The sequence below is a fragment of the Liolophura sinensis genome, chromosome 13 (genome assembly GCF_032854445.1).
Source record: "Liolophura sinensis isolate JHLJ2023 chromosome 13, CUHK_Ljap_v2, whole genome shotgun sequence".
Taxonomy (NCBI): domain Eukaryota; kingdom Metazoa; phylum Mollusca; class Polyplacophora; order Chitonida; family Chitonidae; genus Liolophura; species Liolophura sinensis.
In genome coordinates this window covers 7,307,438-7,332,976 of record NC_088307.1, presented here as the reverse complement: position 1 = coordinate 7,332,976, position 25,539 = coordinate 7,307,438, and the positions used below count along the sequence as shown (strand labels likewise).

Here is a 25,539-nt window from a genome sequence, read left to right as displayed (position 1 = left end):
CAGTCAAATAAATGTATGTCAGAGCAGAATTCAATTCTTGTGGATTTGTAGGTACATGTAGTATTAAGACATCAGGTTACCATGTAAAGTTTTAAAATGGTCCTTGAAAGGTTTTATATCGGCCTTTGAAAGTTTGATATTTGACTGGAAAAGTTTGATATCTGTCATGTCTGCCTAGGACCGGCCCCACTAGCACAGTTGGTAGAGCATTCGCGTCGGGAACAGTAGATCCAGGATTAATCCTGGGTCAAGTCACACCTAAGACATTAAAAGAGGAAGTTGTGACTTCCCTGCTTGGCGTTCGGCATTAAGGGGATAGTGCAATGACTAGTTGACCGTATCAGTATAATGGCTCGGGCGGGGCAGCTTTCTTGCCCTCAGTAAATCACCTCAGTAAAGCAGCACTAGATAAAAGAGGGGTGGAAATCCGTCCTGCAACAAGGAGGCACATTACATACACTACAAGGACTCCTTTGTAGTCTTTATGACTGAAAATTTTTTTAAATGCGACATTAAACCCACAAAACTCACTCACTCTTGTCTGCTTAGAAAAGTTTAATAACTGTCCTTGGAAATTGTGATGTTATGTAAAGTTTGATACCTAATTTTGTACTGTTTGTTAACCTGGCTGTCCTAAAATAGCATCTGAACATCCTGGAGTATTTTTACTTCTCCATCCATATACAAACTTTGTGATTATTAACTGAGTTAAGTCACTCAGCGAATTGGTCAGTCAGGGGTTACTTCTCCCATTGACAGGGCACAAAAACAGCGAGCGTCGCGCACAGAAGACGCCTTGGAGCAGATCAAGGTGCAGCTGTTGGAGCGCGAGAATCAGCTAGCTGACCTGGAAGCGTCAACGGCGCAGATCCGGGCGCGGTGTGAGAAACACAACAAGGAGAAGACACAGTTGCTCAGTGAGAACACCAAACTCCAGCTGTGAGTGTCTGACTGACTGACTGACTGGCTGAATTCTTACCTTGTAGTATTGGGCATGAAGAGTGTAGTGATTGTGACATTGTGTGTGACGTGTGTAACCTGAATGACAAGTATCATCATGGACACAAAGCTCCAGCCGTGAGTGTCTGACTGACTGACTGACTGACTGACTGGCTGAATTCTTACCTTGTAGTATTGGGCATGAAGAGTGTAGTGATTGTGACATTGTGTGTGACGTGTGTAACCTGAACGACAAGTATCAGCATGGACACAAAGCTCCAGCAGTGAGTGTCTGACTGACTGACTGACTGGCTGAATTCTTACCTTGTAGTATTGGGCATGAAGAGTGTAGTGATTGTGACATTGTATGTGACGTGTGTAACCTGAACGACAAGTATCAGCATGGACACAAAGCTCCAGCCGTGAGTGTCTGACTGACTGACTGACTGACTGACTGGCTGAATTCTTACCTTGTAGTATTGGGCATGAAGAGTGTAGTGATTGTGACATTGTGTGTGACGTGTGTAACCTGAACGACAAGTATCAGCATGGACACAAAGCTCCAGCAGTGAGTGTCTGACTGACTGACTGACTGGCTGAATTCTTACCTTGTAGTATTGGGCATGAAGAGTGTAGTGATTGTGACATTGTATGTGACGTGTGTAACCTGAACGACAAGTATCAGCATGGACACAAAGCTCCAGCAGTGAGTGTCTGACTGACTGACTGACTGGCTGAATTCTTACCTTGTAGTATTGGGCATGAAGAGTGTAGTGATTGTGACATTGTATGTGACGTGTGTAACCTGAATGACAAGTATCAGCATGGACACAAAGCTCCAGCCGTGAGTGTCTGACTGACTGACTGACTGACTGACTGGCTGAATTCTTACCTTGTAGTATTGGGCATGAAGAGTGTAGTGATTGTGACATTGTATGTGACGTGTGTAACCTGAACGACAAGTATCAGCATGGACACAAAGCTCCAGCCGTGAGTGTCTGACTGACTGACTGACTGACTGACTGGCTGAATTCTTACCTTGTAGTATTGGGCATGAAGAGTGTAGTGATTGTGACATTGTATGTGACGTGTGTAACCTGAACGACAAGTATCAGCATGGACACAAAGCTCCAGCCGTGAGTGTCTGACTGACTGACTGACTGACTGACTGGCTGAATTCTTACCTTGTAGTATTGGGCATGAAGAGTGTAGTGATTGTGACATTGTATGTGACGTGTGTAACCTGAACGACAAGTATCAGCATGGACACAAAGCTCCAGCCGTGAGTGTCTGACTGACTGACTGACTGACTGACTGGCTGAATTCTTACCTTGTAGTATTGGGCATGAAGAGTGTAGTGATTGTGACATTGTGTGTGACGTGTGTAACCTGAATGACAAGTATCAGCATGGACACAAAGCTCCAGCCGTGAGTGTCTGACTGACTGACTGACTGGCTGAATTCTTACCTTGTAGTATTGGGCATGAAGAGTGTAGTGATTGTGACATTGTATGTGACGTGTGTAACCTGAATGACAAGTATCAGCATGGACACAAAGCTCCAGCCGTGAGTGTCTGACTGACTGACTGACTGACTGACTGGCTGAATTCTTACCTTGTAGTATTGGGCATGAAGAGTGTAGTGATTGTGACATTGTATGTGACGTGTGTAACCTGAACGACAAGTATCAGCATGGACACAAAGCTCCAGCCGTGAGTGTCTGACTGACTGACTGACTGACTGACTGGCTGAATTCTTACCTTGTAGTATTGGGCATGAAGAGTGTAGTGATTGTGACATTGTATGTGACGTGTGTAACCTGAACGACAAGTATCAGCATGGACACAAAGCTCCAGCCGTGAGTGTCTGACTGACTGACTGACTGACTGACTGGCTGAATTCTTACCTTGTAGTATTGGGCATGAAGAGTGTAGTGATTGTGACATTGTGTGTGACGTGTGTAACCTGAACGACAAGTATCAGCATGGACACAAAGCTCCAGCCGTGAGTGTCTGACTGACTGACTGACTGACTGACTGGCTGAATTCTTACCTTGTAGTATTGGGCATGAAGAGTGTAGTGATTGTGACATTGTATGTGACGTGTGTAACCTGAATGACAAGTATCAGCATGGACACAAAGCTCCAGCCGTGAGTGTCTGACTGACTGACTGACTGACTGACTGGCTGAATTCTTACCTTGTAGTATTGGGCATGAAGAGTGTAGTGATTGTGACATTGTATGTGACGTGTGTAACCTGAACGACAAGTATCAGCATGGACACAAAGCTCCAGCCGTGAGTGTCTGACTGACTGACTGACTGACTGACTGGCTGAATTCTTACCTTGTAGTATTGGGCATGAAGAGTGTAGTGATTGTGACATTGTATGTGACGTGTGTAACCTGAACGACAAGTATCAGCATGGACACAAAGCTCCAGCAGTGAGTGTCTCACTTTAATATGCAACGAGCACTACCTTGTTGGACTTAAATGTGCATTTAACATTGACAGTGTGTAGCAACTAGAGTAACAGGCATTCAACTTACACATACATCCCTGTAATAATTCATAGTGAATTAGAACCAAGTAACCCAAAGACCAAACATAATACTTTGTAGTCGTATATGGGATGAATGTTAACAAACTCATTGACTGACAGAATGTTGCCCGTTACAATCGACTTTCAGACTGATGACAGAGAACACCATTGTAGGACTCAACACGAGTGTTGTATTTAACATTTATAACATTTAACAGTGTTGTTTTGTTGGTTTCTCTGCTAAGACTGAAATCGTAATAATTTATGTTTGTACTGATATTAATCTGATATTAGACTACATCTTAGTCCTCAACCTTTTTGCATCTGAAAGAGCAACTTTCAGTGCAATTTAGTACATTAGTAATTTGATTTTGGAGACAAAACTACACAGTCCTGTAGCTTGCAAGTTCAAATCAAGCCCCTGTTTCCATGGCAGTAAATTTTTGTTTTCAGGGACCTTGCATGATTCAGTAAATCTTCTGCAGCCATGCTTTCTTTTTGTTGTTTTTCTTCAATGCATGTATATTGTTTTCAGTGTCATAACACATATATTTTATGTATACTCTTGTGTTGTAGTAACTGTTATTTTGACTCAATATAGGCTTTATTAAGCAGGAAATCCAACCAGCAATCATCTTTTCTCTATACACAATACTGTCAATGTTAAAACAGTTATTTTTAAGTTGTTACATGTGAGGCGAGTATTTGAAATGTATGTACATGTATTATTTATTTATTTATTTGATTGGTGTTTTACGTCATACTCAAGAATACGTCACTTAAATGACAGCGGTCAGCATTATGGTGGGAGAAAACCGTGCAGAACCCACGACCATCCACAGGTTGCTGACAGACCTTCCCACTGAAATGTGTGTATTACTGCATATGTCAACAGGGTGTGTGTAAACAGTAGGTCTTGCCAAATGTCGCTGGTGGAGTCCTCCATGGCCGAGGTGGTTAGCATGACAGCACGGCGCAAGCTGAGCTCAAGCCTAGCTCCCTCTCTGGCCGTTTGTGGGAAGTTCTGTCAGCAACCTCTGGATGGCCAAGGGTTTCCCCTGATCTTATCAGATATATAAATAAATGATGTGGGGATTAGTTGTCTATGAAGAACCATTCAGTACATTTGATGTTACAGGAGAATAACAGAAGTGGAGCGTATGTTGGACAGAGTTGAGGAGAGCAGTAAGTCACAAACGGAAGACTTGTCAGTTCAGCTTCAGGACAAAACCAGCGAGCTCACGGGCCTCAGACTGGACAATGAAAGACTTAGGGTGAGACAGCTGAACACGTAAACAGTAATTTGGGTCATCATGCTTTAGTTTTAGGCCTCGGGATCGCGAAGCCACCTTAGACTTTAATTCAATTCACTTTGAAATTGTTCATTTCCGAACAACGTCAAAACATTGCTAGACAATGTAGATTCAGGGTAAGTTATTTCAAATTTCAGCTAAAATAATGGAATGGAACATAACGAATTTAATGATTGAAATTTTGACTTAAGTCTAAGATCGCTTTGTGATCCTGGGCAATAACTCGTTCAAACATTGCCCCAGTTTTTACAAAACCGTATGTGCAGAATCGCTTTGTGGAACCACAGTTTGCAAAGTGGCATGATATTTAAAAAATATTTAAATAAAATTGTGGCCCACACATAATTTTACCCTTCACATCTGAATTCATTGTTCCGTTTTTTTTGTCAGCAATTGTCACAAAAAGTATCATATAATAATGATAATAGAACCTGAACATTTTTCCTCCACCAGTATTTTAAAATATTCAGATATTCAGAAATCAAATGCCATTAGACTAATTGACTGTAAAACTGAAGAAAGCCATAAAGTAAGAAAAAAAAGTCAACTCTTTCACAATGGCCCAAAGGCCCTTTGAAAGATCCCATGTTTTCTCATGTTCACAGGGATGTTTTTTCGTGTTCACAGTGATGTCTCTTGTTCTCAGTGATGTTTTATCATGTTCACAATGATGTTGTCTCGTTTTCACATGGATGTTCTTTCGCGTCCACAGTTATGTTTTCTCATATTCACAATGATGTTGTCTTGTGTTGACAGTGATGTTGTCTCGTGTTCACATTAATGTTTTCTCATATTCACAATATGAGAAATGTTCACAGTGTTTCTCATGTTCACAGTGATGTTGTCTTGTGTTGACAGTGATGTTGTCTTGTGTTCACAGTGATGTCTTGTGTTCACAATGATGTTGTCTTGTGTTGACAGTGATGTTGTCTTGTGTTCACATTGATGTTTTCTCATTCACAATATGAGAAATGTTCACAGTGTTTCTCATATTCACAGTGATGGTGTCTTGTGTTCACAGTGATGTTGTCTTGTGTTCACAGTGATGTTGTCTTGTGTTCACAGTGATGTTTTCTCATATTCACAAAGATGTTTTATTGTGTTCACAGTCTACAGTCTCCAGCCTGGAGAGTAAAGTTAACCAGAGTGAGGAGGAGATAGATCAGCTAAGGGCAAACCTCAGACAGTATGAGAATTTGGTAGAGGAGTACAGGAGTCAGGTATGTCAGATTAATTACGGGTGTGAAATTATATACCCGTCTCAGGCAGCACAAGAATTTGGTACAGGAATGCAGAACTCTGGTACGTAAGATGAATTACAGGTATGACATTATTTACCAGTCTCCAACAGTTGGAGAATTTGAATTCTGGACTCGTGTAAAACAGGTTAATTACAGGTGTGACATCATGTAGATTTACCTGTCTCCATCATTAGAGGAGTACAGGAATCAAGTATGCCTGATTAATTGCATTGTGTACCCGTCTCCTACAGTACAAAAACTTAGTAGTGGAATACATAACTCGGGTATGTCAGGTTAACGACAGGTGTGACTTTATATTCCTGCACCAAACAGTTCTTGAACTTAGTAGGGGAATGCATGATTCAGGTATGTCAGGTTAATGACAGGTGTGACTTTATATACCTGCCCCAGACAGTTCTTGAACTTAGTAGGGGAATGCATGATTCAGGTATGTCAGGTGAATGACAGGTGTGACATTATATACCTGCACCAAACAGTTCTTGAACTTAGTAGGGGAATGCATGATTCAGGTATGTCAGGTGAATGACAGGTGTGACATTATATACCTGCACCAAACAGTTCTTGAACTTAGTAGGGGAATGCATGATTCAGGTATGTCAGGTTAATGACAGGTGTGACTTTATATACCTGCACCAAACAGTTCTTGAACTTAGTAGGGGAATGCATGATTCAGGTATGTCAGGTTAATGACAGGTGTGACATTATATACCTGCCCCAGACAGCTCTGACATTATATACCTGCCACAGACAGCATGATTCAGGTGTATCAAGTTAATGACAGGTGTGACATTGTTAGAAAAATGAGACAGAGCATAACCATTTTGCACAAAACTTCATAAATCATTTTTTCATAACTTTTCACATAAATCACATCGCCCTTATGGAGCTACAGTCTAGACAACATCATTTGCAAAAATATTACGTGAAACTTTTTTCGTGAAAGTGGCCCCTATTTGGTACCTCTTTGGTGGGTACTTTGTAGGAGAAGTAGTGTATCTGAACATATCAGATCTGTGAGAAATCTGTTCAGTTGTACCTCCTGTTCCACTCGTAAGTCCTCGCCACAATATGGCTACAATATTGCCAAAGGGACATCAGCCCATAATCAAGCCCATTCATTCCTCTCTGAAACATCTCAGCTTGTGAAATGGATAGACTTTGTGTACGGCAGCATAGTGTGGCTGCATGTCGTGAGTGGGTATTGGTAAGGTGGGGCGGGTGCTGTGATGTGTCACGAGTATGGGCATGGCACTCTGATGAGAGACACACCTACATTAGTTTGTTGACACTAAGCTCACATGGCTTGTATGTTTGTGTATAAAAGGTCATCCAGACTTCATACAGGAGTAGAAATCATCTTGGTTGGTTGTTGTTGTTGTGGATTTATTATCTCATCATCAAAATTTTATTTTATGCTCCTGTGAACCATGACTTCTTAAATAATTAAATAATTATATAAATAATTGTTATACTTGGCAGGTATATTTTTACATACAGTTTGCCTTTAACGATCCGTACTTCATTTGTTTTCTTCCTGACCCCTCTAAAGGTTACATATTACAGTAGATTTGCAGTCTGAAAGTTAAAATGTTTTTGTTTGTTTTGTTTTGTTTTGTTTTTTTTGTATAATTTTACAAACTGTGTGTTTACAGACAGTACATTTCCTTGATCAGAGTAAGAATTTACAGTCACTGAGGGTAGGTGCTGCCTGTCTGGTAATATAGCCCTGGGTCATGTGCATGTCCACTTCATATCGGAATTCTGGTGTCTTGGATGGCTTTACACTAGATAAAAGTATGGTGGGCTTTTTGGACCATATTGCATTATATCATGAAATACGGCACTAGCTTGAGTGTAACAAGCATCATTCAGCATGCTTATTCTTGATAATATGGTGGACTTTTTGCACCACATTGCATTATACCATAAGACTCTGCACTAGCTTGAGTGTATCAATTTCATTTAACATACTTACTCTAGATGTAAACATTGTGAGCTTTCTGAGCCATATTGTGCCACCAGACAGCCACAGTACTGGCTTCAGCGTCAGAAGTACATGTATCATTAATCATCTTTCTTTGTGTAGCCTATGCAACTTTTACACTTTCACTTTTGTTTTCATATTGCATCCATGTCTGCATACTGCATTTGCCATGTCTGTGGTATATAACAATGTTGCTGTCATTTTTGCGCACAGCTCTTCTTTTCATCACAGTTACTATCTCCCTATGAAGCATTAACAGATTGGGAATGTACGGAAATGTTACCTGTCATACCTGTCTTTGTTTCCGTCGTGTGATTATTCCTGGACTTCATGCCATATGTCATATTGCTGAAACTGAAAATGGGTGAGAACTCATCGAGGAAAACTGATTGGTGCGGGTTCAATCCGTGCACTCTTCTAGGTGACAGTAAGCGGTCTGACAATTGTGGGGCTGTTTGGAGAATTTTGCCTTCGATCATTTGTCTTTTTATCAGGGGGCTGCACAAAACCATTTGACTTAAAGTCAAAATTTGAATGTTTTTAAATCTTGGCTTAAGGGACTTCTGGAATCAGCCCAAGTTTCACAAAGCGTTCTTAGTGTTATACAATGGTCCTTAGCTGAGGGTGCTTTGTATCTCTACAGCATATGTTATCATGGAAGTTAAGATCTTACTTAGCTAAGTGTGCTTTGTATCTCTACAACATATGTTATCATGGAAGTTAAGGTTTTACTAAGCTAAGTGTGCTTTGTATCTCTACAACATATGTTATCATTGAAGTGAAGGTCTTACTTAGCTAAGTTTGCTTTGTATCTCTACGACGTACCTTGTCATTGAAGTTAAGGTCTTACTTAGCTAAGTGTACTTTGTATCTCTACAACATATGTTATCATTGAAGTGAAGGTCTTACTTAGCTAAGTGTGCTTTGTATCTCTACAACATATGTTATCATTGAAGTGAAGGTCTTACTTAGCTAAGTGTGCTTTGTATCTCTACAACATATGTTATCATGGAAGTGAAGGTCTTACTTAGCTAAGTGTACTTTATATGTCTACAACATATGTTATCATTGAAGTTAAGGTCTTACTAAGCTAAGTGTGCTTTGTATCTCTACAACATGTTATCATTGAAGTGAAGGTCTTACTTAGCTAAGTTTGCTTTGTATCTCTACGACGTACCTTGTCATTGAAGTTAAGGTCTTACTTAGCTAAGTGTGCTTTGTATCTCTACAACATATGTTATCATTGAAGTGAAGGTCTTACTTAGCTAAGTTTGCTTTGTATCTCTACAACATATGTTATCATGGAAGTTAAGGTCTTACTAAGCTAAGTGTGCTTTGTATCTCTACGACGTACCTTGTCATTGAAGTGAAGGTCTTACTTAGCTAAGTGTGCTTTGTATCTCTACAACATATGTTATCATTGAAGTGAAGGTCTTACTTAGCTAAGTGTACTTTGTATCTCTACAAAATGTGTTATCATGGAAGTTAAGGTCTTAATTAGCTAATTGTGCTTTGTATCTCTACAACATATGTTATCATGGAGTGAGTGAGTGAGTGCTTGGGGTTTAACGTCGTACTCAACAATTTTTCAGTCATATGACGACGAAGGAATCATTAGGGTGCATGCACCTGTAATGTGCCTCCTTGTTGCAGGACGGATTTCCACCGCTCTTTTATTTAGTGCTGCATCACTGAGACGACTTACCGAAGGCAAGTAAGTCGCCCCGCCCGAGCCATTATACTGATACGGGTCAACCAGTCGTTGCACTATCCCCTTCATGCTGAACGCCAAGCAAGGAAGTTACAACTTCCTCTTTTAAAGTCTTAGGTGTGACTCGACCAAGGATTGATCCTGGATCTACCGGTCCCGAAGCGGACGCTCTACCAACTGTGCTATCCGGGCCGGTATGATGTCATGGAAGTTAAGGTCTTGCTTAGCTAAAAGTGTGCTTTGTATCTCTACGACGTACGTTGTCATTGAAGTTAAGGTCTTGCTAAGCTAAGTGTGCTTTGTATCTCTACAACATATGTTATCATTGAAGTGAAGGTCTTACTTGGCTAAGTGTACTTTGTATCTCTACAACATGTTATCATGGAAGTTAAGGCCTTACTTAGCTAAGTGTGCTTTGTCAAACTGGGCACTGTATGATGTAATCTTCATCTCTATCTTCCCAAAGGATGCTGGTTTATCTCAGGTACTCCAGATTCTTCCAACCATAAAGCAGGTGGGAAATTCTCCAGCCTTGATTTTTTTTGATGTTTCTTTTGGGACAGAACTGCTATACTCACTACTTCATTCCCTCACAATAGTTAAATGTTTCCTTTCAGTTTTTAGAGTACAATTTAAAATATCCAGACCGGCCTTTGCCTGATTTTCTGACACGTTTCAGATCCAGGGTGAGACTGCATGTTGTTCTGTATTGTAGACTTTTAGTAGATGTCAAAGTTAGCCCTTGTGCTGCATGCTCTTATTACTAGAACTGTAGCTGGTCAGGGGTTAAAGGGCAAGGTCATGTTGCTATGTGATAGTTGAAGGCTGATTGTATTGATATATGTGAAGGATGAAGGTTCTGTCTGTGGTGACAGTAAACTGCGATTGAAAATGATCAGTGTACATTTAGAAAGAGGTAAGACTGCAATGTAATTTTCTGAAATAGGATAATATCAATTCTGACATTCTTATAATCAGTATTAAAATACCTGTCTAGAAATAGATTTTAGGTGTGTAGTGTGATTTGGGCTTGTAATATTCAAAAATGCAATGTAGGAATGCAACTGACTTGTTTCAAAATGCTTTGTAGAATTCAGCATTTTTATCATCCATTGTGGTATTTGTAGTGCATTTGTTCTCTTAGCTTGCCTTATTTCAGTTTTGCACTCTCTCTGTCTATTATAACTGTCTTTGGTAGAAAGCCTCTGTTAATAGAAGTTGTTCAGATTTGTTCCCAGTATGTATTTTGGGTAACTTATTGCATGTACAAAACTACAGCAGTCTTACCCTCCATCTGTGACCGAAATAAGACCCCTCTTACAGAAATCTAATGAGAAGTTGTCAACTGTTTTTCATGTATTGTACCTAGATGTAGAGATAAAACTATTGGATCATTAATTTGCTTAGTACATTCCCAAGAATCTTTTACTTTATTGGAAGATAGCTTGATTTATTGGTGGAGAAAAGAGGAGTAAAACCACAATAGTTGACACTGCCCTTGGTACATGGAGATAAAATGATTAACGATTTTTTGTTCTGGTTTTGGGAAAGATTCAAACACTGTCTGCATTCATTACTATTAACACTACATATACTTTGATGATGCTGTATCAGGCTGCGGGTTGTCCCGTCTTGTTGAGAAATGGATGTTCTCTCTAGCATCATTATGCACACTCAACAAAAATATAGACGCACAAATCAAAAATGCTATGTTAAAATAACCTTTCATGAAACATGCCCCTCCCCCACCCCCCTCCACAAATTATTTATTTGTATACTGATTGATTTTATTTTCTTAAAATCAAGTGGCCCAATTGAAGTGGACATTGAAGCCACTCTTGATAATCAATACTTACCCTAATTGTTGAGTTAACACATTATTTAATACTGAGAAAAAAACAATATAAAAATTGCCTCCTGCATTTATATTTTGGGTTGAGTTTACGTACATGTACATGTATGTTAAACTCTGTAAATTTGAGTGAATTCTTCTGAGCTCAACCTCAGTTCCAAGTTGATTGATTGCTGGTAATTCAGTGTGGTAGTATATTATTGATGTGCGTGAAGGTTTTTCTTCAAATTGTATACGTTTTGTATGGAGTTTCTGCAGATCACAATTCTGTTCGTTCAAGTCGGTAATTTCAGAACCTTAAATAAGGAGCTACAATTCATTGTGGATGTCTCAGTTCGCAGTGGTGGGGGTACATGCAAATGAATCATGAAAATGGGTTATGAGATGAAGATGTTTCATGTAGCTTTGTTGTTAGTCACTGCATGCTTGGGAAGGTGTACGTGTCCGTAGGCATGCTTACTAACACTAATATAACACCATGCTATTAAATCTGTAAATAAGAAACTTTTGTATTTGTTTGGCAGTGGGTGTGGATATGCATGTAGTAATGGATGTTAGACAGGATAAATATTTGCTTCTTTTATTTAAATTTTAAAGTGACTGATACGATATGTGTATGTGATACAAACAATAATACATATAGGTATTTAATATGAACAATGATACCTGCATGTGTGTAATGCGAACAATGATACCTGTATGTGTGTAATGCGAACAATGATACCTGTATGTATGTATGTATGTACATGTATCATGAGTGTAGTGTTGGTACACATTGTGTATAAATGATGCTGTAATACCCTCTATAAAGCCGGGGACACACTAGGCAGATTTTTTCGTATGTAGGGACAAACTTAATTGCCCGGGAGATATTTGCAGCATAGTTGCAGACACACTAGGCAGATTTTTCCGTTGATCGTCGTCAATAGATTATGCCATGTGAATTAGTAAAAAACAGAATGTCACAGGTCTGCACAGTTCCCCATTGTTTGATTGGTCAGCTCGATCATCCTGATTGCTGAAATTTGCCAGAGCAGACACACTACGCAGACAGTGAGATCGCTGATGCTAGGCAGATTTTTAGAAGTTCACAAAATACGCATGTACAAGCAAAAAAATCTGTTTAGTCTGTTCCCGGCTTTAAGACTCTTCCAAAAACTAAAAAAAAGTAAAAAATGCATGGGCATAAATCAGGTTGTAGTCATTTTGCATCCCAAAATTTAGTTTTAATACAACTACAGAAATTGTATAAATTACATGTATATGTCTTTTCTCTCCTTGAAATCACAGTAATGTTCTCATCCCAAACTACATCAGTTTGTTGTCTCAATTGTGTTTTGCAAAAAAAAAATCAACAATTACACAGTGTACAGTACTGTGCAGATAATAGTTTTGGAACCTACATATTTGCCAGCCATAGCATAACAGTGTCATCAGACTTGGTATTGATGACCAAATAGCACAGAATCATCCACTTTCGAACTCTGTAAGGGAAGCATTTTTTGTAATTTAGTGCTGACATGAAAAACCAATGTATCAAGAAAAAAAGAGAGAGAGAGAGCATAAATAAGTAAATAAGTGAAGTGACTTATTTCAATTGTCTTTTGCTCGGAAGGTATCGAGACAAAATGTGAGCAGATTTTATAACTTTAAGTGCAGCTGTTCTCCAGGCTTAGTGGTAACATTCAAAAATTTATGAATGAACAGACAAAACCATGCCATAATATTATTGTAAAATAATGAGTTCAAAAAAGATGTTAATCCAGTACCATATTTGTAGAATAAAGACAATAAATTTCTAACCGGACATGGAGCTTCTGGCTTCCTGGTAACACTGACTATTAACCCGGCATTCATTTGTATTTTTAGATGAATCGTTCTCGTCGTGAAGCTGATGACACCATGTGTAGGCTGGAGGAGACGCAGAAAGAGAACGATAGGATCCAGAGGGACGGTGAAGTCGAACTGGAAAGGGTAAGGGAGATGACTCTTGCATACGAACTTGGCTTGCGGATGTGTGTTGTAAGTTTACGGCATTGTACGTTTAATAAAGCCCTTATTGATGATGCTTTTCTGATGGAAGTTTGGATAAGGTGAGTGCCAAAAAAGCTGTAGTTGTTCTAGGCTCTCATTTGAACTTGTGACACTCTAGTGCTGCTCTTTGATATTGACAGAGCAAAATAGTCAGGGAGCAATAGAATTTTTCCCCAGCTATTCAGTCATGCTGCTGTACAAAGGGGGTAACGAGTGAAGTGAAATTCTGTCCGATTTACAGTTAACACATAACTTCCATGAATTTATCTTTGGTTTACTGTAGAAAAGCCTGAACTTTTTAGAAGCTTGCACTGGTAAATGTAGGATAGAAGTCTGATGAAACATGATGAATATGAAACTACTTCCCCTTCATCATTTAAGTGAGCTACTTGGGCCATTATGAAAAATATGAGCCTTAGGGATATAAATCCGACCAACCTTCCGAAGAAAACAACCCTACGCGAATGTTTTTTTCATGGAATTTCTGATTTTTAAAAAAATTTTGTCTTAAAATTCATTTCATGATAAATCCCTATCCTTTTCATTCATCACGAAAAAAAAAAAAAAAATTCCCGCAAAAATTTCCTTTCTGATAAGTTTAATAAGATACCCTCAACAAATGGTTTTTTTAAAGATGGCCTTGTGTTAGTATTCAGTATCATGCAGTACAGCCATGACTTGTGATGATGATGATGCCAATCTGGCTGTCCACAGGTAAAGTTACGTCTTCAGCAGAGACTGCAGGAGTTAGATCCCTTGCCCGAGATGCTTAAGTCCACAGAGATCAAGTTACACGAGTCTTCAGAGAGAATGGTCCTGTACGAGAGAAAGAATGCTGAAAATACCAAACTGATTGCGGAGCTGACAGCAAAGGTACGACAGGGCAGGAGGGTAGATCACCACGTTGGTAAATAGGCTACCAAATTCAGTGGGAGGGGCAAGGCTCAGATAAAGAAGTATGATAACCAGAAAAGTAGAGAGAAGTGGTCGCCTGAGAAATGAGATCACTGTGTAAAAAGTTAGAATCTGTACAAAGGTCATGAAGGTAGGTTTAGTGTGGACAGGTGGAGATGTGAATCGTCAGTATGCAGTTTCAGGTAAATCCAGATGTTTTCCAGTAACCAGGCGATTTTGACATAACCATTTGTAAAGATTTAGTTCCAATGAAAGAATTGAAACTTTTCAAAAACATTTTATAACTGCATTTGGAAATATCCTTGAATTTTGCCCATTTTCTTCTGATTTCTATGACTAGTTGAGGGCTGTTTTGAAATCATTGATCATTGTGAATTTAACGGAAAGCAACTTTGGAGAGAATAGGTTGTAATGATATCAGATAGATGAATCTTGACTTGCCAGAAATTTGATGACTCGCTCACTTGTGCCGATTCTAGAATTGGACAAAAGTCAGATGGTTGTCATGCTGTTGACCATTGAGCTTTCATGTTCTTATTGGTTCATCGGCAATTTTAAGTTAGGAGACCAGTCAGTTTCATGAAGTGTACTTATCCTACATGTAATTCTTCAACTTTTACAACCACCTCTGCAACCAATATTTTAAAACATTTTGAGAGAATGATGGGGTGTAAAGAAATAATTTGCACAGCTTTATTGAAGCCTGCATCTTTGGTGACACCAACAGATCATGTTAGCATCACTTTTATAATAATTGTATGCTTAAATTCCACTGAAAAAAGTGCTTTAGAGGTTGAAAAGGTTGAAGATTTTTACAGAAGTGATAAAATAGCCCTCTACTGTTAAAACACACTTCATATCGCCACAACATGCATTGTCGTGGTAGTTAAGGGTGGGTTTAGATGTAACTAAAGGTGCTGTCCTTATACATTCAGGGTTTCCTCCCACCATAATGCTGGCCGCCGTCGTATAAGTGAAATATTCTTGAATAGGGCATAAAATATCAATCAAATAAATAAAATAAACTTATGCATTTTGGGCTGGTTTACTCAACCCACGAATCTGACCACCAGCGTGAAAGTGAAAATTCTTGCAGTGTCAAATACCAATCAATTAAATAATAAATAAAATTTTCAGAAGAGGAAACACTCCCATCTGGCAAATTGGGGTAGTTTAATACTCTTACCATTGCTATTTCTTCTGGTCTAAAACCTAACAGGTTTACTCGTAAAATTAAACTGTCAAAAGAATTACATTGATATTAAACAGACTGATTACAGATGCGAATGTACAGGTCAAACAGATAGCTGTCACTTCTCTCAGCTAGTTCACATGAGACCGGGTGCAGTGTAGCATGTGATAGAACAGTAACGTCTTCTTACAGTGAGCTAGAAATATCATGTGCAAGAGATTTGTAGTCTGTATAATTGTGCCATTTTAGACATCATGCTACAAAGATCAAGACACAATGGTGACATAGTAAAATTGTTTCTGAAGAAAACCATTCATATGGTATTTTTATATTAAAGTTTGTATGTGTGTGTTTTTACAGGTGGAGGTTCAGGGAGATCAGCTAGAGCAGCTACGAGACAAACTTCACACTGCTCAGGAAGAGCAGAGGACTGCTTCCAGTAAACTGGAGACTGTGGAGAGGTAGGGATCAGGTTTACTGTCTCAGTTAAGTCGCATCTAGGAGCTGTTACACAGATAGTCCCAGCTGTCAGTAAACTGTAGACTATGGAGCGGCAGGGATCAGGTTTACTGTCTCAGTCAAGTCACATCAATAAGCTGATGCATAGATAGTCCCAGCTGTCAGTAAACTGTAGACTGTGGAGAGGTAGGGATCAGGTTTACTGTCTGAGTTAAGTCGCATCTAGGAACTGTTACACAGATAGTCCCAGCTGTCAGTAAACTGTAGACTGTGGAGAGGTAGGGATCAGGTTTACTGTCTCAGTTAAGTCGCATCTATAAGCTGATGCATAGATAGTCCCAGCTGTCAGTAAACTGTAGACTGTGGAGAGGTAGAGATCAGGTTTACTGTCTCAGTTAAGTGGCATCTAGAAGCTGTTACATAGATAGTCCCAGCTGTCAGTAAACTGTAGACTGTGGAGAGGTAGGGATCAGGTTTACTGTCTCAGTTAAGTCGCATCTAGAAGCTGTTACACAGATAGTCCCAGCTGTCAGTAAACTGTAGACTGTGGAGCGGCAGGGATCAGGTTTACTGTCTCAGTCAATTCAGATGTAGAAGCTGTTACACAGATAGTCCCAGCTGTCAGTAAATTGTATACGGTGGAGAGGTAGGGATTAGGTTTACTGTTTCAGTCAAGTCACATCTATAAGCTGATGCATAGATAGTCCCAGCTGTCAGTAAAATGTAGACTGTGGAGAGGTAGGGATCAGGTTTACTGTCTCAGTCAAGTCAGATGTAGAAGCTGTTACATAGATAGTCTAAGCTGTCAGTAAACTGTAGACGGCGGAGAGGTAGGGATCAGGTTTACAGTATCAGTCCAGTCACATCTAGAAGCTGATGCATAGATAGTCCCAGCTGTCAGTAAACTGTAGACTGTGGAGAGGTAGGGATCAGGTTTACTGTCTCAATCAGATCAGATGTAGAAGCTGTTACATAGATAGTCCAAGCTGTCAGTAAACTGTAGACTGAGGAGAGGTAGGGATCAGGTTTACTGTCTCTGTCAAGTCAGATGTAGAAGCTGTTACACAGATAGTCCCAGCTGTCAGTAAACTGTAGACGGCGGAGAGGTAGGGATCAGGTTTACTGTCTCAGTCAGGTCAGATCTAGAAGCTATTGCATAAATAGTCCCAGCTGTCAGTAAACTTTAGACTGTGGAGAGGTAGGTATCATTTTTACAGTCTCAGTCAAGTCAGATGTAGAAGCTGTTGCATAGATAGTCCCAGGTGTCAGTAAACTGTAGACTGAGGAGCGGTAGGGATCAGGTTTACTGTCTCAGTCAAGTCAGATCTAGAAGCTGTTACACAGATAGTCCCAGCTGTCAGTAAACTGTAGACTGTGGAGAGGTAGGTATGAGTTTTACAGTCTCAGTCAAGTCAGATCTAGAAGCTGTTACACAGATAGTCCCAGCTGTCAGTAAACTAGAGACTGTGGAGAGGTAGGTATGAGTTTTACAATCTCAGTCAAGTCAGATCTAGAAGCTGTTACACAGATAGTCCCAGCTGTCAGTAAACTGTAGACTGTGGAGAGGTAGGGATCAGGTTTACTGTCTCAGTCAAGTCACATCTATAAGCTGATGCATAGATAGTCCCAGCTGTCAATAAACTGGAGTTTGTGGAGAGGTAGGGATCAGGTTTACTGTCTCAGTCAAGTCAGATCTAGAAGCTGTTACATAGATAGTCCAAGTTGTCAGTAAACTGTAGACTGAGGAGCGGTAGGAATCAGGTTTACTGTCTTAGTCAATTCAGATGTAGAAGCTGTTACATAGATAGTCAAAGCTGTCAGTAAACTGTAGACTATGGAGCGGTAGGGATCAGGTTTACTGTCTTAGTCAAGTCAGATGTAGAAGCTGTTACATAGATAGTCCCAACTATATTCTGTTTATTATTTATATTTTGATAATACAAGGATTTTGTGTCTTTTGAACGTTTACAGATTGAATATTTTAGCTGCAGGACTTGCTCACAGACTTGTAGGTAGCATGACGTCTTGTATGACTTTGTGTCTTGATGCGTGACGTAGGAACGTTGAAGTTGATGTATTATGACGTCTTCTGACTGAGCTTGAATTAGACCATTATGAACAAAATGTTTCTTTTTTGACATCATGTCATCTGAGTGTGTAATAGCAAAAGTGATATCTAACTGAGTGAGATAATATCACTTTTTACATGGAAGGAAATTCTTACATTTCACCTTTGTATAAACAAATATTTTTCATATGCTGTGTTTGACCTAAAATTTTGTCCGTGGTCAAGTTGATCCTTTTACATGGTACTTAGAGTTCTATTGATCTTGTTTTGAGGCCATTTAAAGTATTTATTACAATTGTTTATTGTGCTGTGTATGATTTGGTGGTAACCAGGTATATTGTTGAGTATGGCTTAAAACGCCAATCAGATAAATAAATTGTGTTTGACAGGAAGCTGCGCGAATCTGAAGACCAGGTGAGAGAGCTGCTGATGACCATAGCTAAGCGAGAAGAGACCATCCATCAGAATACGGTGGGTACACGTCCGTGCTGCTATGAACTGGTGGGGACACTCTGAGAGACAGGGATCATTTCGCTTTGTGGGACAGGGATGATGTCAAAACTATTATTGCCATACAATATTCATATCTTAAAAAAGGGACTTAAAATTATTTTGCAGAGGCAAAAAAATACACAAGTACCAACTACTGTAAGTGCCTTTTTATTTGCATGGTACTAACATTCACAGATTTCGCAGCAAACACACTTTCGCGAAAGTAAGTGCCATCAAGTATAAAACCCATGTAAGTAATTTATTAATGTAGCATGCTTTACAGTTATAAATTTGTTAGCAAGCACTACAGTTCTAATGCTTTTTCAAACACATTAATTAGAAATACCTAATTAGAATGTATTCTGGCGTTCAAAAATCCAGCTTAATTGATTGTCAGTTAATCTCGTTTTCTTTTAAGGAGGCTTGGCTCCGTCTAAGTATCGCCACATTGCGATGTTGTTGTTGATTTATTGCCGCGGTTGGAGACATACAAATTGATAATTTGTACTGTGCGTGTGTACGTGATAGGTTATACATACGATGAGAGAGGCTGTTTTTTATTGACTGTAATTTTCTTCCAGTCAGATCACCTTTCCGATGCGCCCGATACATCGCTCGGGGGTTTCTGCACTTCAGACCTCCTTTCATAATGACGATTTCTGAGACATTTACTCAAATCTGTCACAGTTCACTCAAAGTCTCACTCGCACTGTTGAATCATGAGAATTAAACAGTGGGATTTATTTATATCACATTTAATCTTTCTTTGTCTCCTGTAGTGAGTGACACGAATATTTGCTCACACAGCAGGTATAAGGGCTTCATCTTATAAAGATTAACTGTCTTCACAAGATTAAAAGCTTAGCAGGATTAACTTCTTTTGTCACGTCGTACAGGTACAAACAAGTTTAAATGATGACATTGTTACTGGAATGCTTGAGTTGTTTTATTATTTGACGTAATACTTGAAGTTTGATTTTCGTTTATCAGTTGTTCCAAAATTCTTTTAAGATCCGCGAAAGTTGATTCCCGCGAATGTGTCTTCTTACCAAATCCGCAAAGGTTTATGCCCGTGAATGAAAAGGCATTTAGAGTAATTTGGCTAATTAAAAATGGAGAACTTCAAGGGACCTCAGTGTCTCAGATTAATAAAGGGCTGGCCCATTGCGGTCGTGTGTTCAAATCCAGCTGTCGCTGCTTTTACTCTACTTATGTCATAAAGGTGGGCAATAAGGAAATCATTGATTAATTTACCTATTTGTTGTGATCAGTTGCGTCTGGAGGAGAAGACCCGTGAAGTTTCTAGCTTGACAAGACAACTGGAGAACTCTCTGGGAGATGCTCGACGACAGGAGGCCCAGAATCGAGACCGTCTTTCCACAAAGGTTGGTCCTTTTTTCATCACAGGATATGCAGTCATGCCCATACTTGTTACAGTACATGTGCCACTCTCTACAGGTTCCCTCTATGTAACTGCCGCCAATAGACAAGCTTGGCCTTTGAAGTCTGTGGGACGCATGAAGGCTTGGTTGGGCTTTGCCTCACCACAGGTGTTCTCATACTGAATTATTTAATGAACGTTCAGTAATGAAGTGTTTTCAGGTGTTGGTTCGAGTCATTCTTTAGATAAAGAGAATGCATGTGTACGTATATAATGTGTTATTGGAAACAAAGGTTGAGCCAGAGTTTATGTTTCTGACACCACTTCCTGTCTCATAACCGTGAGGCCAGTGACCTTTGCGTGATGTAAAATGAGTGTAGAGAGGTAGGTGAGGTAAGGAGTATGGATTGTGTCAACAAGTATGAAATTCATGCCTACAGGTAAACATTTATTAAATGTACAAGTTTATTGCATTTTAGCTAATCTTGCTGTAATTAAGTGTTACAAATCACATTTGTATTGTTCCTTTGCCAAGAACTGCAAAATATCTTCATCTTTTGCGTGTTGTGGTCGTTGTTTTTATCAGGAGCGGACTCTGCAGAGTCGGATCATGGACCTGGAGTCACAACTGAGTCAGACGCGTGCCGAAATCGCGAGGATCAAGCGAGAGAAAGAGGAGGTAAGTCATCTCGATTACAAGATAGAGATTTACTTATTTATTTATTTGATTGGTGTTCTAGGACGTTGTCAACAATATATCACTTTCAGATGAAGGCCAACGTTATGATGGTAGGGAACCTTTGCAGAACCGAGGGGAAACAAGATATCTAGCTATAGTGTAGCTATATTAGGGAAGCACATCAACATCATTGATTGGTTCCCTCCCGGGGGAGGGAGGGGGGGTGGAGAAAGAGAGCACAGGTTTAGCGGGCATGTGTCTGTCCATCTGTACATGAGTCTGACAAGAATTGGTTTTCCAGGCTTTTTTTGATTCATCATACAACTTTGTTTTGGATCGTTGTCTCTTGTTGACAGAGTTGTGGCCATATTTGTCCTGAATTTTTTCTTTGATTTATCTTGTTATATTCGTTACCTGTATGATCTGTTCAACATGATGCACCTCTGTGGCCTTTTGGTTAGCATGCTAGTGTAGCACAATGACCCAGGAGCCCCTCACCAATGCACTTAAGTCCAGTATTCTTCAGTAAGGTGTAAAACACCAAAAATATAATACATATATAAATATTACTGTATGAAATCTGTCAATGTTTTCAGAACGAGCGTAAGTTCAACTCACGACTCTATGACCTGAAAGACCGTCTGGAGCAGTCACACAGCACCAATAGGAGCATGCAGAATTACGTACAGTTCCTGAAAAACTCCTACGCCAACGTCTTTGGGGAGACAACTCTGGGCACCAGCTCGCCGCTAAGGTCAGGTTATCCATGACGATTTGCCAGGAGGACAATCAGAGGCTGACAGACGGATTGATACAGACAGTAACAAACCAGGGATTACCATTTAAAGGCAGCATCTGAAAATGTCATCTCAAATGACCAAGGCTTTTTTACAAAAGAACATCTCTTGCCAGTCTGAATTTTCGTAGTTTATTGTTGTTGCTCTGTCTTAGGGGCCATGGGTCAGTTCTTCAAAGCCATTTCTGACTTCAGTCAAAATTTGAAATGTGATATTAAAGCTCATTTTTCAGTTTCCGAAATTAAAATTTTGTCCCTGTCATCAATATCATTTTGGGACAAATGTGTCCAAATTTCAGCTTCCACTACCAAAAATTAAGCATTGTGACGAAGATTTAAATTTTGACATAAGTCAGAAATGACACTGGGCTGTGTTTCATGAAGCATACTTAGTGCTAAGTAACCCTTAGTTAAGTGTGTTTCATATCGTCTGTTGTCATAGTAGTTAAGGGCTTTAATACTTAGCTTCATGTGTGCTTCATGAAACCTTGAGATACAACCATTAACTGGTCATAGGCTTCAGTTGATTGTAATTACACCATGGGTACATAGACCCTTTAACATGCGCTGCTATGATATTTACAATCAGCTTAGGCGATGACTGCTTTCAGAATCCTGTTCAGATTTATCCCTACTACAGGTCTCAGCCACAAAATATTTCACCTGACATTTCAGACTGACAAACTCTTGTGAAATTGACCCCACACTGTTGTAAAAATTATTTTTTTTTTTAATTAAAATCGTTGTGGACTAAATATCTTAGAGTATAATTGATGGCCATCCATACGTTCATCAGGCACTTTGTCTTTAATTATCAACGATTTTGAAATTATACATCAGATTTTGTCCCGCTTATTATTTTAATGTCTATGGGTTGATGTATTTTGACATGTCAGGGTTACAGTATTGCATCTCGCCCTGCTCTGACATGCCACATGTATGGGCCATGAGAAGTACTTCCATTGATATTCAACTCTTCCAACAGGTTTTTGTGAAAAGAAAAATTTTGCTGTAAAGGGTGCTGCACAACCTTAGAAACATCAAAACCTTTGCCTTTTGACTTAATATCTTTTCTGAGAAAAAAGACAAATTTCGTCATTTTAGTTTAAACGTTTTAGGATTTTTTTTTTTGTTTTACTTTGTGTGAGTTTTAAATACCAGAAAGGGCTCTGTGGTTAAGTGTGTGTATTTTCACTATTATTTTGCTTTTAAACATTAATTTTTAACCTATCAAACAATTAGTTTAATTTTAAACATTGATCCAGGTGCGTACAACACCTGGCAGTGTCTTCAGTGTTAATAGTTATTCCGTCCATGTTACTGTACCTGGATATGATGTATGTTGTAATTTATGTGTTATCAGGCATTCTGTGATATTTATAAATAGCTATAGAAATCCACTTATTTATATGTGTACTTACTTGTAGATAGACTAGTAACTTGCCTCAGACTGGTACTTGTACATTGGTTTGAGAACAAAGAAGAATTTTTTAAAAAACCACTGAATATATGACATTAAAAATTGTCATCTGTGTGTAAGACTATTTTATGACTTTTGCACATGAATTAGTTTGTATTTAAGTGGTTCTTAACATTGGAAATCTTGAACAAATTGCAAAGAAATCAGTTGTCAGCATTGTTGAAATTTAAGAGTATTGTTAATTATTAAAGGCTCAAAAAAGCCGAGACAAAAAATTCATATTTGAGCATGTAAGTCAATTCCAATACCAAGTGACTGACTGATTATTAAAACATCAGAATGAAATGGAGATCTGCAGTTATTCTTCTCTGTAGCCATGACTTACCTGTATTAAGTCTTTTCATATAGGCATACCTGTATTAAGTCTACTCATATAGGCATACCTGTACTAAGTCTGTTCATATAGGCATACCTGTATCAAATCTACTCATATAGGCATACCTGTATTAGGTCTACTCATATAGGCATACCTATATTAAGTCTACTCATATAGGCATACCTGTATTAAGTCTATTCATATAGGCATACCTGTATTAAGTCTATTCATATAGGCATACCTGTATCAGCCGTACTAAATATAAGCATATTAAAGAATACATGAAAAGGAACCGTAAAGCAAAGCTAAGTTTCTATGCCAAATGAAGAAAATTATGCCTCAGAATTTTCGCTAAAAAAGTTCATTTTGGGGGTATTATACCTGTTAATTACCTCTCCATATTATGTATATTTTCCATTAACCGTGGGATTTTTTTGGAAATTGCATCATTATTGATCTTGCTGGTAACTCAGCGAACACATCGGATGTGCCCTGAGCCCGGTGAACAATGTTGCTACAGTGCGAGCAAGATGTCATGATACTGTATGGCTTTTTCGGGCCAGCTTAACGCCCCCTCCGTGCCCTTACACAAGCCCCCGTTCGATCTGTTCCCCACACCTCCCGCCCTTTTGGCCAGACCCATTCAGTCTGTTGCCCTCGAAGCTCTTTTTAAACAGGGATCATCGTAGACCTCACCGCTGCAAGCTACTTAATTTCCAGACTGACGGCTGGGGCCTTAAAGAAACTGTTCTTTGAGGCCATTTATACCCCCCAAAGTGAAAGTTGAAAAATTTGTTTGTTCTGTCATGTTATTACAGATGATAATCTGCACATCAAGAAATAAAACCAAATCGTTTCAGGTATCTTTTAAGTGTCTAGATATAGGTATATTAGTACGATGTGTTTGATATGTACGTGCATCAGGTTTTGGTTCTTCAGGGTATTCTCAATGGGAGTGTTTTTCACAACAGTTGTTAACTGAAGCCATTTTCCAGAGACATTGCATTTATCACCATACAGCAAGGATTACAAACCGATCACTCCACGAAAAACAGTATTTGATCAACGTTGAATAGGTTGTAAAAACTCTGGTCAAAATCTAATTGATCCAATATTCCTCAAAATTCCATGGTTGTTTATTTGTCCTGCATGGTGCAACAGGTATATGCCTTTGAAATATTACATAGAAAGTGGCCAGGATGTTTAGTTCATACCTGTATATGAAATTGTGGAAGGTCAACTTTTTTTGTTTGGTTGCCTGTAAATATATATATATATATTGTCACAGTAATAATAAAACATCAATTTGTACAAAAAATTGTTGGTTTCTTTCTATAGCTTGGTGAAAATACCCACTAGGGAATGTTTGTTTGCTTACATAGTGCATTCAACATTATTTCATTCTCATCATGGTAGTCATGGTAGATGGGTCCTTATTTTGCACAGGTTTATAGTGCTGCCTCACAAGATTATCATGCTGAAGACACCAGACATGACTGCATCCAGTCACAGAATATGGACACCATATGACAATGTGTCCAGGTAGAAAAGTTCTGCAAAGATACTTGTGGTAAAGAATGTCCGCTGCAGAAACTTTTGTAAGGGATAATAATATGCACTGCATGGGCAAGGTGAATTGAACCCGAGTTATCAGGATTAACATTGATTTGTTTACTTATTTTATTGATGTAATAAACAAAATTACACTAAAACAACTGCTGTCAGCATTATGGTGGGAGGAAACCAGACAGAGCTTTGGGGAAACCCAGAGCCATTTGGCCAACCTTCACACATACAACCGGACAGAAAGCCAGTGCGAGCATTGATTGCATTGGTGAATGGCTCCTTGGTCGTCGTGCTGTGCTACTAAGCTCACTAGCAGCGATTTAATGGCAATCACCTTAAAACCACTCAGCAGCGACTCGTCCCTCATTATTAAAAGTTATCTACGTTTTGAGAAGGGTATTTAAAAATTTTAAAATTTCACACCCACTATTTAAATCCCAATATACCCTTCTCAAAACGTGGGTAAAGATTTTTCCCTCCAATATTTATCAACTAGAAAGCCTCCCATATATGTAAAACTGAGCTATGAAAACTCATGCTAGGTCTGTTGACTGCCGACA

At 39.1% G+C, this 25,539-nt stretch overlaps 1 protein-coding gene across 2 annotated transcripts in view; it reads left to right on the top strand.

Moving 5' to 3' along the window:
• The window catches only part of LOC135480107 (outer dense fiber protein 2-like), a 46,348-nt gene extending 21,647 nt beyond the window's left edge, over positions 1-24,701 (top strand). The window contains exons 11-21 of one of the 2 annotated variants that reach the window (XM_064759864.1): positions 760-939; positions 4,618-4,753; positions 5,902-6,012; positions 7,707-7,751; positions 13,471-13,575; positions 14,350-14,508; positions 16,103-16,203; positions 18,659-18,740; positions 20,033-20,146; positions 20,729-20,821; positions 21,418-24,701. In XM_064759864.1, coding sequence (XP_064615934.1) covers positions 760-939; positions 4,618-4,753; positions 5,902-6,012; positions 7,707-7,751; positions 13,471-13,575; positions 14,350-14,508; positions 16,103-16,203; positions 18,659-18,740; positions 20,033-20,146; positions 20,729-20,821; positions 21,418-21,591 — 1,300 coding nt within the window. In that variant the 3' untranslated portion in view covers positions 21,592-24,701. The remainder of the gene's footprint in view (positions 1-759; positions 940-4,617; positions 4,754-5,901; positions 6,013-7,706; positions 7,752-13,470; positions 13,576-14,349; positions 14,509-16,102; positions 16,204-18,658; positions 18,741-20,032; positions 20,147-20,728; positions 20,822-21,417) is intronic. The other variant, XM_064759865.1, reaches the window with a different exon arrangement.
• Positions 24,702-25,539: the final 838 nt, after the last annotated feature.